This window comes from Cornus florida, unplaced genomic scaffold (genome assembly GCF_030987335.1).
Source record: "Cornus florida cultivar Cherokee Brave unplaced genomic scaffold, ASM3098733v1 CherokeeBrave_3.0.0_Hap2_Chr05, whole genome shotgun sequence".
NCBI classification, from domain to species: domain Eukaryota; kingdom Viridiplantae; phylum Streptophyta; class Magnoliopsida; order Cornales; family Cornaceae; genus Cornus; species Cornus florida.
The window spans coordinates 87,396,666-87,414,009 of record NW_026775575.1 but is presented as its reverse complement, the minus strand read 5'-3'; the positions used below and the strand labels follow the sequence as shown (position 1 = coordinate 87,414,009).

Below are 17,344 nucleotides of genomic sequence, written 5' to 3'. Positions count from 1 at the left end.
GCCGGAAGCATTTAAAGTTTCCCATTCTACAAACCTTCCTCCCTAAATACTCCTTACCACCTTATAAAAAATAGCAGCCATCTTGGTTTCTTGCAAGCATATAACATGAGTGTTCCACTGCCTCAAAGCAACCCTGACCACCCTTTTTTTATCCGGATTATTTAAACCATGGACGTTCCATATAATAATTCATAACTTTATTAAGAACCAAAGATGATCATCTCCCTACCTCCCCCCCCCCCCCCCCCCCCTCCATTTCCCACTTCTAGTCCTTCCCCTTTCTTTAGTCACCCCATCTTTCCCCTCATAATTGACATAGGAAATAAGGTTCTTCACCTCATGTTCCCCTTTCCGATGTGAAAAAAGTTTTCTATTTTTGCCAACTTTTGTGCTTTGATATGTCTCTGTAATGTCTTTTCCTGTCACAATAGCATGAAGAATGGACTGATTTCGATCATCATCACCCTCCGAAAAAACACCAAAAGCAACACTAACCTTACCAATATTGTCATTCACCCAGTTCAAACCCAAATCATCAGTCGTTTCTAAACAACCAGGGAGCACAACTGCCAAAAGTTCCATTATGTCAACGTCAGAATGATCAATTTCCATCCAAGGGTGGAAACCATGAAGACAAACCTGTTGAGAAAGAACCTAAACATCAAACTCTTCCCCTTTACTCTCTTCACTGTTCTCAGACACATTTAACTGTAAATCCATCTCTGTTCCAGTCTCATCTGTGGCAGTCGTCATTAAGTCAAGAACATTATTCGCTTCAATTTCTGATGGTAAACAATTCAGGCCTTTCAGAGCTACAGAAAGCCTGAGTTTTGTGATACCCCTTGATTCTAGAGCCACGTGTGATCAAGTCCGAGCATAGATCCGAGGGATACCAAACAATTAATATTTAAACAAATATGAGTACAAATGAAATAAAGAATAAATAATTAAGCTGAAAAGAATTCTAATTAATAAAACCTCGAAATACCAATAATATAATCCTCCAATATAAGTACAACTCGGGAATCTATCTAGTGGACCCCTATTAAAATCCCAACTGAAAGTAAATAACTAAAACAAAATCCAAAGCTAAACCATGCAGGGAAATCCTACGTAATTGGAAGAGTGAGTGACTGTCTCTACTCAACACGAACAAGCTCTAAGACTGGAACCGTCCGATACCTGAAAAATAATAGTGGGTCAGGCCCACGAGTAAGTTATACTCTAACTATAATCCAAATAGAGACCTGGTACGCAGATACATCCTAGATAACTCAACAATAACTATCTAGTCCATAAATATATATATACACACACAAAAGGACTCTCACTGGACTACAAAGGGGGTCTCAACCTGAATAGAAGGCAACATGTAAAATGTACCTGAAGTGGGTATAAGTACCTAAGTCTAACAGGGTATACCTTAACCTATCATAACTAGTTATGCATCCCACCGCATATACGCTCCCTAACCATCGACTCTAAGACTTAAGCTTATATCGCGGTACCATAATTATATATTTAAATTTCATCCAAAACCAATGTAGTGCCGCTCAACTATTCGTTGCCATGACACGAAATAAAAGTAGGATTTTAATGTTATAATTAAATCCATTTCCTTAATACAGAATAGGTAGGAGTTAGCATTTTGATCTAATCCGTACCTAAATGCCACCGTCCCATACCGGTGCATATAATCCACAAAACAATTCAATAATTGATAAAATAGATAAAACAATTCAACAATTTGAAATCTATAATAGGTAGGAATTAGTGTTTTGATCTAATCTGTACCTAATATGCCACTATCTCATATAATCCACAAAATTCATATAATTGATACAAACAGAATTAAACAGTTCATCAATCATAGTCTTGAGCAAGCATAATAAAAATTTGATATGTATATGATCATATTATGCATCCATTACAAGATTTAAAAATCATGTTATAGTCCGTTAAATTGTTAAAATAAGATTAAGCAATTAAATCCTCTCTATCTGTTAACAGCATGCAAACTTGTTTAAACTTTTATACTATTCAAAACATTAGTATAATAGCACAATCTAACAAATCCTGGGATTTTAACATGTTGGTTTAAATTATTTAAAACCCCCTAACAAAATCCAGAACCACGTTTCAACCCTTGGAGTTCAAAAATTTCCAAAATCACACCCGTATGTGTGTTTTACCAAGGGAGCCAGCTCTCCCATTCATGGAGAGCCGACTCTCTCACTTAGGAAGCCGGCTCCCTATAGGGAGTCGGCTCTTTCTCTCACAGAGAACCGCGGGCTAATCGGTTGGTCAATTAAATATCAACCTTCGCAATAGCACGAATCATTATAAAATAGGGCTATTGGTCGAGTAAGTCGAACCACTGGGACTGCGCTAGTTTAAGGCAACCTAAGTATCTAGAGTCATTCTTAGGATGATGAAGGGGTATAGAGTGTTTGTTTATCACTAAAGATAGGAATGTAAAGATGCATAAATTAAGAACTTGCAAGAATTTAAAAGAGATAAAATGTGGGTAAAAGAGACTAGGGAAGTAACTTCACCACCTACAATATAAACATGTTAGAATATGATTCATTCGGGGAAAAACAACATAAATATGTGGCTATGATAAGTAGTTACTCATGGTTACTACATTACCTTCAAATGATTCATGGAATCAATAGGCAAGAACAATTTATCAAAGATTTTACATGCTCAATTACCTAAACTAAAGTGTAATTTAAGACATGTTCACTAAGCTAGAAATTGTCAAACCATCAATCACATGATAAGAGCACATGAAGCTAAGAATTAAGAATAAGCCATCAAAGGAAGAACCTAAGTTATGGCCTATCAAATCTCTCAACAACATGCCATTAAAACCATTCCAAAAATCTCATCTTCATTGTCACCATGAAAATGTAAACCATACAACCATGAAAACATACATTCTAAGACAAGAAAGTAGGTCCAACATGATCATTAAATCAAAATCAATTCATTACATCAAGTAAGAGTTCTAGATTATGGAATCACCACAAAAATACATTATTTTCCCCAAACTAGAATCAAAAGTAAAGCATGCTTACAATGAGGGGTTCCATTACCTCCCTAGAGGAGGAGTTAGTTACACATGGGAGCCTTAGAATGAAGAAGAACCATGGATCCTCCTTTCATTTTCGAGCTCCCCTTTATTTGCTCCAAGAACTCTCTTCTTGCTCCTCTTTCTCCCTCCAAAAATCTGATCCAAAACTGAGATTAGATGTGTGGCCTCCCTTCTCTTCTTTTGTATAGGTAAGGCCTCTCTCTCCCTTCCAAAAACATCCCCAACCACCTCATAAAGAAGTAAGTAGAAATGAGGAAACCAATGCACAAGTGGCTGCCAAACTGAGAATTCCCGAAAGCAATTCTGCCTGAATTTCGAGCACTCGAAGCAAGGCCTCGAGCACTCGAAATTGGAGCAGATTGCTCCATGCTTGTTTTGCTTCGCCCGGACCTACTTTGGTAAAATAGTTATAACTTTGTGCTCCGAACTCCGAATGACAAACTGTTTGAATATTTAGAAAGCTAATTCAGAGCTTTAAAAACATTATGTTTTGGTGGAGATCCAATTCTCAAGTTTGGTTGGTCGAAATTGAAGAACAAGGCAGACTTTCATTGCTGCCAGGCAGTTCTGAGCACCTTAATAAGAAGATCATAACTCTCTGCTCCGAACTCCGAATGACAAACCGCTTGAAGATTTGGAAAGCTGATTCAGAGATCTAAATCTTTTATGTTATGAGGGAAGTCCAGTTCTCGAGTTTGGTAGGTCAAAATGGTGAACAAAGTTTGGGCTTCACTGCTGCCAGAATTTCAGAATTGGCACCTTGATATTCAAAAACTCTACAAAACACCCTTCTTGCTCCTTTATTGCAATTGAACCTGAAAATGCACAAAAACATACAAATGAAAGTAATCTACATAATTAAACGAACAATGGACTTAACTAATGCAATTAAGGGCGCTTGAATATGCAATATTCGGCGCTTATCACGGGCTAAAAATAAAAGGGAGCGGCTCTGTCCCAGCTTCCTATCGTCTTCCTCGCCTCCGACAACGATAAAAACCCTCTATAATGTTTTGTTTAGGTTCCCAGAGGTCCGTTTATGTCCCAAAACTATCCCAGAAACTTTTAAAACATAGTATGCATCATGAACAACAATTAAAGCATAATATGAAACAATTTATACAAGAAATCAATTTCAATTAATCAACATATTTTAAAGTCTGAATTATCATGCATATTTAATCAATTTTAATGTCCGTTTAGTTCCTGGAGACTATCTAGGCATGCACAGAATACAGGTCAAAAGAAAAAAGTAAGAAATAGAACTTGCCTTCGATTTTAGTTTTGAAACCTTAAACTGTCTTCTCTAGTAATTCCGGCGACCTTAGTTGCTTTCATCGACCTCTGTTGCTCCTGGTTCAACCCACGAGCAAACTTCAATCACCCCTCCTTGGTTCAGCCCTTGTTGTAATACTCCTAATTTTAAAAGGATAGTCTCGGCATTTAATTATTCTTCTTATTGTATTTTTGCATGATTATTTGGTTTAATTATTTTATTTAATTGTTTCCCTGTGTGACGTGTATTTAATTGGTATCTATTTCTTTGTTTAAATTGCATTCTATGTATTTAATTGATTATTCGTGTATTTAATTGGTATCTATTTATTTGTTTAAATTGCATTCTATTTATTTAATTGATTATTAAAGGTTTTAATTTAGGAAGTATTTTAATTAACGTTTTTTCAAAATTGAGGGTTTAGTTTCTTTAGCCGACACAGGATTTAATTAAGTTCTATGGGCCGGTTAGGATTTAGTTAGGGCTCTAATTAATGTAGGGTTTTGGTATAACTCTATAAATATATGGGTATACGTCTGCCGAGGGTTTCTAAAACCCTATTCACCATATTCCCGTATACAGTAAAGAGAGAAGTTGAGAGAACAGAGGGTCGTAACGGTCTGTCAAGGAGAATAACAGAGAGGACCAAGGGAGGTGTTTGGTGGATTAGGTCAGAACCAGAGGAGGCTAGAAGGTGGTCAGTGGTTGCCGAAAAGCTTAGAACAACGGCGTCAAGGTTCTGTTTATAAAACTGTACAGGCAAGTTCTTCTCTTTCTCCTTCCCTTTGGCTTGTGTTCTGTGCACCTGGACATCTCTAGGAGATTAATTGGCCTTAAACTGAACCATGCATGTTTTATATATGTTTTACTTGATCGTTTTATCTGTGAAATTTATTTACAAAACAAATAGCACGTATGTTTTCTTGACTCTGTTTTGGCGTAACGTCTTACTGGTTTAATTTTTATTTGGAATCTTACTGAAATCAACCGAGGTCTGATTGGATACTAGACGTAAATTAAGACTTCAAATTTAAATTGGAGAAAGAACAGAGGGGTTGGGATAAAACTGATCTTGCAATTTAGTTTCAGTGCCGTTCTTCAACAACACTAGTTTAAATGGCCGGATTAAACTCTGTAATTGCTTTCAAAACTATTGTAAACAATCTTGGGGAATGCTTCTAGACTAAATTACGAGTCCTAAGATTAGTTTTAGAGACCAACAGAGTGGTTGGATTTAATCAGAGAAGGAGCGGACGGACTGAAACGAAGCAACGGGGACAAGGCTCTCAGAGGAGGTGAGAGCCGGCTCCATGGAAGTGGGAGCCGGCTCCCACAACAAAGTGGAGCCGGCTCTAGGGAGTCCTAGAGCCGGCTCTAGGCTGGAAAAGAGCCTGCTCCAAATTCTGGAGCAGGCTCCCTTGGTATTTTTGGTTTATTTTACGATTTTTTTTAATTTTCTACATACTATGTTCACTGTTGGAGCATGGAGACTGTTGGAATGAATTTGGAACTTTACAGAGGGATCAAGGAATGAATTTTGAGTGTTATTAAGACCCTAAATTGAGTAAAGTTTAATTCTAAGTTGTCGGGACAAACAGTGTAAAAATTAAGGCACTTAACAAATGGAAGTTGAATTAATTGTTGAATTAAAATTCAGCAATTTGATGGAACATAATGTGTTTATAAAACTTGTTTTAGAATGCATTCAAGTGCATGATAAGGTCATTTAATTATTAATTTTGATCTATGCATGCTTAGGAGGCTAGTTGCTGAATTATTAAATTGTTTACTGCAACTATATGGTTAATGCTTGGATTTAAACTGCTGAAATATTTAAACAATTTTCTGAATTGTTTTAGCAATTTATTGATTAATAATAAGATTATTTAACCTATTCACATGCATGATGGAGTCCCTGACATATTAAATTTGGTCTATGCATGCTCTGGATGTTAGTTGTTGATTTGTTAAATCGTCTCCTACAACTATATGGTTAAATGCTTGGATTTAAATTGCTGAAGCTTTAAATATTTTTCTACAATTATTTGGATGGTGGTTTTTGGTCTGTAAATTATTGAACTGTTATATATGTTGTAATTTACATGGATATGGAGGATGGTATGTACCGGTATGGGACGGTGACATACTAGGGACGATTTAGCTCAAAACGCATAAACCTAACCTAATGGATTAATGGAATGGATTGAAAGATATCGAATCCTAATTGTGACTAAGTCAGATCAGCTGTAACCAAGTTGGATGACTTATTGGATTAACGAATGGTAGTTAAGTCATATCAACTGAATAAGTTGAATGACTAACTAGTTAGTTTATTGTATGTCAGTTTAATAAATAGTTTATTGAACTGCTTACCCTGGATTTGGACGGACTTTATATATATGTTTATGGTACCACGAGTTGAGCTTGAGTCTCAGACTCGTTGGTTAGGGTGCGTATATGCAGTGGATGCGTAGCTGGTTATAATAGGTTGAGGTGTACCCTGTTAGGTCTAGGTACTCATGCCCACCTTTGGGTGCGTATTCGCATGTTGCCTTCTATTCAGGTTGAGACCCCTATTATAGACTGGTGAATGTCCCTTAGTGTGGATATATTTATACGTATGGACTAGATAGATATTGTGAGGTGTCTACGGTGTATCTGCGTATCGGGTCACTGTATGGATTGCAGTTAGATTAGAACTTGCTCGTGGGTCTGACCCACTCCTTTATTATTCTTTTCAGGTACAGGACGGTTCCAGCCTTAGAGCTTGATCGTGCTTGTCGAGGACAGTCTCACTTTCATCTGATTACGTAGGACTTCTCTCGATGTTCTAGCATTATCTATTTTTAGTTTTCAGTTTCAGTTGAACTTTTGGTTAAGGGTCCATCAGTGGATTCCCAAGTTGTAACCTTGAAGTTTTGGAGGATTGGAGTTTCATTTTTCAGTTGTCCATGGAGGATTTTATAATTAATGTTTCTTTCAGTTTTATTCCATCACTTTTGTTTCATTTTGTCATCTGTGTTCGCTTTAAAATACTTTAATTGTTTGATATTCCCTCGGGTTTGGGCCTGGGCCTAATCAACCCGTGTCTCGGATCCGAGGGGTATCACACTTGTCCCTAGCCAAACCCTAATTTTCCTCTCTCTATTTTTCTCTCAAAACTCTCTCTGTTCGTAAAAATGAATAGGGTTTTCTTAACCCTAGGAAGACTTATAATGACATATAAATAGGCAACACTAAAACGTGATTCGAATTATACTAAGAAAAGGAAAAGGAAAAAAAATATAATTAAAATAAATATATATCTATCAATCGGCATAGAGTAACCTCCTATATACATATAAAACCTAAAACTGTACGACATAATAATGAATAATAATTCTCACTTAATTATTAATAGACACGAGTAATTAAATGAACCTTATATACATATATATCCATCCATATATGTATAACCATCCATGGGTAATTAATTGTACCCATTAATCTCCTATCTAAGCCCAACTCCGTAAATTTAAACAATTAATTAAAAAGTCCACAAAAGCATAAAAGTAAATTAAAAAAAAGCATATAATTAAATTAAAACAAATAATGCAATTAAACAATTAACCAATTAGGCAAATAATCAAATCAACAAATAAAAATGTAATAAAATGATTATTTAAAATACCGAAACTATCCTTTTAAAATTAGGGGTATTACAAGTTTATTGAGCAAAGACACAGTTAAATCGTCTATCAGCTCAAAATACAGGTGCTTTCTTACACATACGGTCACTCCATTGGAGCAGTTTCCACTGCCAACCAAGTTTTTTTGAAAACAGTGACGCTTCCATCCGTGGAACAATGTCACCAGAACAGTCCTTCTGTTGATCTGTACTCTCTTCCACACCACTATCACCACTTCTTAACACCTCAGACGAAGAAGGAAAAGAGAAAAATCTCTGAGAAAAAGTAACAGAATTCGAACCTGGTATAGAGGCAGTATAGCGTGCTACCCACTTCTGTTTTTCTTTATGTGTCCATCTAGAGCCTTGTCGACCGGCTGATGCAGTCGTCGAATCCTGCTTTGTTTTCTCCGTCAGTTACCAACGAGGTGTGCCACGCTATGAAGAAGAAGAAGAGGATTTGGCCTAAACCTGAGCTTGAGCTTGTCTTTTTAAGTCCGGCCCCAATAATGATTTTGGGTTATTAAAAAAAGAAATATATAAGGAGTTGGATTTGTTTCTTATAACCCTTCGTTTGGTATGGGCTGTCCGAGGCCCAAATCTATCCGAAGTTATAATTGGTTTGGGCTTAAAAAGTATGCATTTAACAAACCTATGATGTTTTAAGGCTTCGCCCTTAGCCTGGCCTACCACCTTATGGCCCATATCTCCCTTAGCCCAATCGGACTTGCGGCCTATCCCAGTCTCTTCACCAACCCTTAGAGATAAGGATAAAGAAGAATCTGGATGGGAGCCTAAATGACTGCCACGTACAGCTTTCTGTTTGTCAACGTCAACGCGCATAACCAGCGCGTGACTGCCACTTGATCTTCCTCCCACAAACTTCACCGTTCTTTGTGCCTCTATGTCCTTCATCAATTGCCGAATCTGCAACACCCCTTCTTCCCCTTTGCTGAGAAGCATGTTCCATTTTTCCTCTGTCACAAGATGTAACCCGTCGTTACCTTCAAGACTCTCCGTCAAAGGAACCAACTCCAGCGAGATTTCTTCCCAGATCGCAACCTTATAACAGAAGGTGTCGTCGTTAATAAACATAAACGGCTAGACAAACTGATCCAATTTTCACTGTGATTCGGACACTCTCAGTATCCCTTGTCTCGTCAGCAACAGTGTTCACAAATCCGTCACACAACTCCCCCACTTCAACAAATAAGGCGTGGCATCATAAATGAAGAGGAAGACCAAACAGCTGGATCTGTTTGAGCCCTTTTGCCTTTGAGAACCTCACAACAACCAACTCTAAAAGACCACACATTAATCCGTAAGGTTGTAGAACCCCATTGTCGCTGAACTTCCTTCAACACCCGTTGAGCCTCTGCCTGAGAAGGGAACCTGAACAGAAGAAGTGAATCAGATTAGGGGTAACCCCCACCCCACAAGACGTATTCCATGCCCAAGCTGCCCATTCTTCAATCTGATCACACCCCCCAACTTCCTTATCAAACCGGCCAACCAAACAAGATGAGAGAATCATTTTTCTCTCTCCGACGGAGCCCCCGTCGATGTAAAGTGATGGCCCTCGATGAGGAGTTGCCAACTTCACATCCCCTCTAAGTGTAATTCTTAGAATCCTTGCAATTTCTAAAAAAGACTTCATCTCAAATGAAAAAAACACGATCGCCTTCAAATCGCCCCTAGTGGGGTGAGATAGCCCCTAATAATGTTATTAAGACTGAAAGAGCATAAAACTTCTATTTTAATCTTCATATGAAAAACTAATATTAGAAAGAAAATAATTTTTACTTTAGCAATTGTGTCAAAATTTTAAAATAATTTTTTTGAGTACTTTGATTCCACTTTGGCAAATATATATCATTAGTCCTCGATGAAACATTTTTTTAGCAAAAATTAATAAAACAAATCTCACAAAGTTTAACAAAATACAATTATAATTATCAAAATAAAGAAGTGCTTTAATAATTTATACAATAAGTAATTATAAAAGAAATATTTATAGTTAAAAATATTAACATATATAATATATAATTTTATTACTCCCAAGACTTGCCAATGGAGATTAATATATAATTTTAAATATTTTTCTTATAAACACAATTTTGTGAAAATGTTTGAGAATGGGAGTAAAATGACCACTTTTGTTAGTTTTTGGAGTTTATTTGTTAGTATAGGGGGTTAATGATTTTAACCCTTTAAAGAGCATTTTGGTCATACAGTATTTAAGAAATTGACGTTTTGTAACTTTTTGATGGCAAATAAACTGAATAGGGGCAATATGATACACTTTTGAAAAGTTAAGGGAGGAATATGATAGTTTCTTTACTTAAGGAGGTTAGATGATAGATTTTTTAAAGTAAAAGGGGGTTTTATGATTTAAACCCTTTCCTTTATTTAAGCACATTGTAAGTATATGGTCACACAACTGCTCATATATGGACGTTCACTCATATACTAATCAAACATAATATTTATTTAGTTTGGTTCACCTAATATTATAAAGCTACATCCATAGAGAAAGAACTTTCACTATTGTGAATCAAGAAGAGATATTATAAGTAGAATGCATTCAACTTATCACATAAGAAGTCTATCTACCAACTAACCTCCCCGACTTTTTTTTTTTTGGCTCAAAGTAAAACAGCTCTTGATTTCTAATTAAGAGCAAACATACTTCTTTCGAAACAGCATCCCTCTTTACACCCTCTATCTTTTCTCCTCACTCAAACTCTTTTTATTCTCTTTGATTTCCCCACCCAACTCCACATATATTCATAGTTTTCAAACCCAATTCATTCTTGAACAACGAATTTCAACAAAAAGTTATCACATCAGTCTTCAACTCTAAAATAGAATCAAAGTGATAGACAACTTCCTTGATTAGAAAAAATAACTTACCTTACAAGTTTGCCGCCTATATGAAAGTAATTCCTCGGATAAGGAAACAAATCATGCGTATGTCGTCAGGCAAGTACGACCAATTGCACTTCTCCAAAACCTCGATCTTCGTCACTTCTTACACTTGAGTGGTTGCACTTTTCTAAAACAACATCTTTGACAGAATTTAAGTTAGGTTAAGAATTAAATCCCTTTCATTCAAGCAAAAAGGAAACATATCATCGTAGAACCATCAAACTGAATATATGGGATACAGTCACATACCAATCAAACACATAACACAATATTTAACGTAGTTCACCCAATCTTGTAGGACTACGTTCAAAGAGATAATTTTCAGTCTTGCTTGGGACTATTTATTGTCTAAGGATAGGCTGTGGGCATGGTTTTTAAATTGCTATCTGAATAAGGCTTCTTACTGGAATATGATTCCTAAAGTTGCTTCTTCAGCTGTCTAAAAGTATTATTGTTGTTAGAGAGATTCTGAAGGTCAATTGCAGATACATTATTGGAAATGGGAAGAATATAAAAGTTTTTATGGATCCTTGGTGTGAAGGCAGGTTCTTGAGAGAGCTCTTTAACCGTAGGACTCTTGGGTACCTGAGTCGTGATAAGAAGATTAGTATGTGTGATTTCATTACAAATGGTCACTGGGATGGTGATAAACTAAGCAACTCTATGCAAGAGATGCTGCTGCTGTTTAAAAATCAGATGATTTCAGGTGGGGTGGATCAAATTAAATGGATTCAACCGTTTTGTTTTAAGGTTGCATGGGACGCTCCTAGAGTGAAAATGGAGGATGTCGCTTGGGCTGGTTTATGTTGGAGTGGGGGGAGGCCAAGATGGTTGCTTCATTCTGTTTTGGTTATGCAAAAAGCAATCAAAACTCAGATTTTTTTTTTACAGAAAAGAGGTTTTATTTTAGCATCAAAATGCTAACTTTGCTATAAAGATGTTGAAACTTTGGACCATTTGTTTTATAATTGTGATTATACTTGGAATGTATGGTGTTTTTTGGCTGAAATATGTGGCTGGAATTTGAAGAGGGGTTTCGATTTAGCAACTCAGTTTATCCAATTTCAGCAACGAAAGGATGTTAAGAAGATGGCTAGAGTTATGTTTACTGCTATATTGTATTTCATTTGGTGGGAAATGAATAATCGTTTACATGCTAAGTAAGAAAGACAGGCTAATGAGCTAGCTAAAAGTATACTTTAGGAGGTTCTTAATGTTTTGGGGGTCAATCTGCAAGACATTTTGTAATCCTCAGCTGCTCTTAGCCTAGGTTGTTTTTGTCCTTTTTTAGGTTTTGGTTTGTTTCCTTACGAGGCTTGTCCTCACATGCTTCTAGGTACTATTTTGTTTTATACATATACTCCTTTCATTTAGGAAAATAATAAAAAAAAAAAAACGAAGGTAATTTTCGGCATTATGAATCAAGCATAGATGTTACAACTAGGAAATGCACTCAACCAATCCTATAAAAAAGTGTATTTGCAAACCAACCTCACCAACTTTTTTTTGGGCTTAGAGCAAACCCATTATTAATTTATGGTTAAGAACAACCTCACTAACATCCCTTTACAATCACCCAATCTACTCTCTCCTCACCCAATCAAACTCTTTTTTATTTTCTATACATTCTCCACATTTATTTATAGAGTTTGAAGAAATATTTTCACATTTTATTTAAGAAGTTACCATATCAGTCTTCAACTCTAAAATATGATCCAAAAAAGGTACAATTTCTTTAATTATAAACGATGGCAATGATGATGTTTAAATTAAAATTTTACTATTTTAATGAATTATTTTAAAATAAAAGGTGGAGAATTCAAGTTTCCCAAAATATTTGTAAAATTTGTTAAGATACAAGATATATAAAATAAAAAAGAAAAAGAAAAAGAAAAAGGGACACCAACTGCTTATTAACCCAAAAGCATTGCAGGAATTGTTTGTCGAGATAAAAATAAAAAGTAAAAACATGACATGAACAGTTCATTAATAGTTCAATCCATTTATAGTTTTAAAAATAACATAATTACACTGGCTTCCACTCTTATTATAAAAAATTATACTAATCTCCCTAATTTATTTATTTTTATTTTTGGATGACATAAACATCTCATATCCTAACGTTAACAACTTAACGTTATGGTAACCTCAACGGAACAAAATTATAAAATACCAGATTTGTTCAAATTCTTTCACATTAGCTCCATTTTTTAATCTAAAATAATACAAAAATAAATATTGATTGCAATCATACTCCCTCCTAGATTTACAAAAAAAAAATATAATAATAAAAAAAGAAAAAAAGAAAAAAAAGAAGAAAGGTAAATTATACAGACACTTTACGAAGTTAGTTATTTTTCGGTTAAATGAAAATTTAAATTTTAACTTTTAATTACACTCTAAATTTTTATTTTTATTTTTATATTTTATTTTTTTTTTGTTTACCTCAAACACATGTGAATTGATCCTTTCACTCTCAAATTGTTAATACAATATATCTTTAATTTCAAATGACATAAATGCCCCTCTGCAATTTTGAATTTCATCGATTTTGTCCTCCAACCCTTGATTCTCGCCCTAGATTCCACCGCTGCTAGTCGCCGGAGCCCAATCTGTGGCTCAGCGACGACGAGGATACGGCCATCATAATCCTCATCCCACCCCTTCAATCCCCAGACCAAAGACACATTCCTCCATGGGTCTCTCTCACACACCCTTTCAACCACCAGCACAATCCTCACCACAACCACCAACACCGCCACCCAAGCCGCCATCATCCGAAGCCGCAGTTCGACCTTAATCTGCCGCCTCTGATGGAAGATATCGACTTTGATAGTGTTGATTATTTCCACGCCACCGCGTTGTGCCTTGATGACATCGACGAAGGATTAACTGGTTTGTTTCTTTTTCTTTGCATTTTTTTTTTTGGGGGGAAAATATGAAGGAAAAATTATCACTTTGTGGTTAGAGGAGAAACTGGTTTAAATTTTCTTTGTTCTTTGTTAGATTTTCAAATGTAGATTAGCTTATGTGGTTGTTATTGTATTTGGGTTTTCTTCAATTTTATGGATTTGAATCACAGAACATTGTAATCTGTATCACAAAAAAAAATCTGATCTGAAGTCTATTGTGTTTATACCCTGTGGTGTGTATGTATATTGTTACTTCAAAATTTAGTTTAGGAGATCAAAGATCATTCGTTTGATTGAGCTGGGTTAATTGGTATCCCAAAATTTATTGCATTTCATGTTGCCAGAACAGATCTCCTTGCTGAAGCTTTCTGTCCTTGCCGAAGTAGCTCTCTCTTGCTCGTCGGCCGCCATCATCCGAAGCCGCAGTTCACAGGCCATCGCCGGACAATTCCATTGTTGCCATCACCAAGCACCTCCACCCAAGCCGGTCATCGTCTTCACTGCCAGGTCTTGCTCACCGTCAGAGAACCACCATTTTTGCCAGCAAATCTAGGATTTCGACCACCGTCGGTGGTACCCGAACTGGGTTCGCAATCTTGGTATCGAGATCCGGCCACCGCCACCTCCAATCCACAATCCACAATCCACAAGCCATCGATACCGCCGGTGGTACCCTGATTCCCAGCCACCGTGTATATATATAGATACATATATATATACATGTATGTGTGTGTATTTATATATATATACATATGAATGGGTGAGATTGATGTGTGTGTGTATATATAGATAGATACATGTGTGTGTGTGTGTGTGTCTATATACATACATATATATATATACGGATGAGATTGATGGTTAGAGTTGAAGGGTGACTTGGATGATGCCTGATGGTGTGAGGAGGAGGAGGGGGAGGAGGAACAAGAAGAAGAAGATGAAAGGTGAATAAGTTTGGAGTAGTTTGGTTACAAAAATAGTCCAAGGTAACATAGTTATTTAATACCTTAAAAATACCATGGTCTAACTAAAAATTAACATTTGAGATGTAAAGGAAATGTGAGCTTGGTAGAGTTGGTTAGGCAACGGTCTTGGGTGTCATATGAGCCCGTCCATCTTCATTATATTCCTTAATTGAAATTGGTGCTGAGATGTGTTGCCGTCGACAGTATCTCCAAGTTTGTAACTTAGAGTGGATCTCGAAAGAGCCTTGTCTAAGGGAGTTATTTAAGTGTAATATGACCAAATCTCAAGAAGTCTGAATGTAAACTTGACTGGAGAGATTATTATAATTTTTGAATTAACATGCATTGGGTGATCAATAACATTTTTCTATCAATATTTCCACTAAGATGACTTTAAAAACTCCAAGTCACAGGTGAATGCATTAATTATCTATGTAAATATTTTACCTTCTTAAGTTTAAAGATATTCATTATTATCGTTTTTGTCTTTATTTAAAATCATTGAAAGGCTTGACTTATTGATTTTAGAGTGCTTTCGCCCATCTTCAATATATATTTTCATACTTTTTTTTCCCATCTTCTTCCTTTTTGTATTGATATCTTGTGAAATTTAGAATATATAGATATTTTTGTGAAATTTAAATGAATATATAAACACCATGATACGTTTTTTTTTTTTTCCCTAAATAACAGCATGATACTTTTAATTACATGCCATCATGTGTTTCTTTGTTAGTAATAATATATCTCATAATCTAATCATTACTTTTTCTCCTTCCTATTTTACAATAATAATTCCAAATATTTCATTAACAACATTACCTTATTTTGAAACAATTAACTTATTTTTTATTTTGTCTCCAAAAATAAAACACCTACGCATTTTATGTAGTTTTTCATAACCACAAAAAATATATATATACTTTTCTAGAAAGAAAAAAAAAGAAAAAGAAATTGAAATAATACTGGCATTTTGGTCATTTTAGTTGCATAATTCCATATCCTTCCGAATAGAATAAGGCATAAATCATACCAAGTCATGAGGCCGGTTTCTCCATTGCCAATATAGATAGAGATAGACAGATGAAACAAACTCCATTCTCCAAGAAACAAACAGATTGATGAGAGAGAAATGAGAGAGAAAGAAAGAAGATTAACAATTCAATCGAAGAGATGATAACCATATTGTAAAAACAAGATTTCATCATATTCATCCGATCTCCGGTCGATTATTGATCATCATCGCCGCCGCCCTCTTCACCGGAGCTCATGCCACGACCCAGAACCACGGCGACGGCAAAGGTGGCGGCGGCGGCGGAGGGAGCCACGATCGGACCACCCAGAAACCCCGACGAAGAGCCCAAGTACCGAGGCGTGCGAAAGCGGCCGTGGGGCCGATTCGCCGCCGAGATCAGAGACCCCTGGAAGAAAACCCGAGTCTGGCTCGGCACCTTCGACTCCGCGGACGCCGCCGCACGCGCCTACGACGCCGCCGCTAGGTCTCTCCGCGGCCCCAAGGCCAAGACCAATTTTCCATTACTACCCTTTTCAATCCCTAATACACCCAACCCAAACCCTAATAACGGTAATCATCTTCAGGACGATGATGGATTTCAACAATTTCATTCGAGACCCACCACGAGCAGCCTGAGCAGCACCTTGGAGTCCTCCAGTGGGCCCAGACCGTCGAATCCGCCGCCGAAGTTCAGAATCCGGCATCGGCAGAAGCCACAACCGATTCCGCCGGAGGATTGCCGCAGTGACTGCGATTCGTCGTCTTCGGTGGTCGACGATTGCGACGGCGATGCAACGGCGTCGTTTAATAAGCCACCATTGCCGTTCGACCTTAATCTGCCGCCCCCGATGGAAGACATCGACTTTGATAGTGTTGATTATTTCCACGCCACCGCGTTGTGCCTTTGATGACAACGATGAAGGATTAACTGGTTTGTTTCTTTTTCTTTGCATTTTCTTTCTTTCTTTTCTTTTTTTTTTTTTTTTTTTTTTTTTTCTCGGGAAAATATGAAGGAAAAATTATCACTTTGTGGTTAGAGGGGAAACTGGTTTCAATTTTCTTTGTTCTTTGTTAGATTTTCAAATGTAGATTAGCTTATGTGGTTGTTATTGTATTTGGGTTTTCTTCAATTTTATGGATTTGAATCACAGAACATTGTAATCTGTATCTCAACATCGTCTTCTTGATCTGATCTGAAGTCTCTTTCTTGTGTATATAATTTAATAAAAAATTTATTGTGTTATACCCTGTGGTGTGTATATATTGTTGCTTCAAAATTTAGATTAGGAGATCAAAGATCATTCATTTGATTGAGCTGGGTTAATTGGTATCCCAAAATTTATTGCATTTCATGTTTGGATATGATCTGATGAGAAAAAATTGGAAACATCAGTGTTTCCTTGGTTTTTCAGGGAATTTCAATCTCTGTTTTTCCAAATTATGTTTTTTTTTATTTTGAAGTTTATGTTTTTAAGTCATGATGT

At 36.3% G+C, this 17,344-nt stretch overlaps 1 protein-coding gene across 1 annotated transcript; it reads left to right on the top strand.

Moving 5' to 3' along the window:
• The first annotated feature begins 15,848 nt into the window (after window positions 1-15,848).
• On the top strand, window positions 15,849-17,103 carry LOC132307414 (ethylene-responsive transcription factor 3-like). Its single transcript, XM_059805161.1, has one exon. It carries the CDS (start codon window positions 16,115-16,117, stop codon window positions 16,766-16,768), a length of 654 nt encoding a protein of 217 aa, XP_059661144.1. The 5' UTR covers window positions 15,849-16,114; the 3' UTR covers window positions 16,769-17,103.
• The last annotated feature ends 241 nt before the right edge of the window (window positions 17,104-17,344 follow it).

Coding starts and splice junctions, on each gene's coding strand:
- LOC132307414 (XM_059805161.1), top strand. CDS start 16,115: ATGCCACGACCCAGAACCACGGCGACGGCAAAGGTGGCGGCGGCGGCG.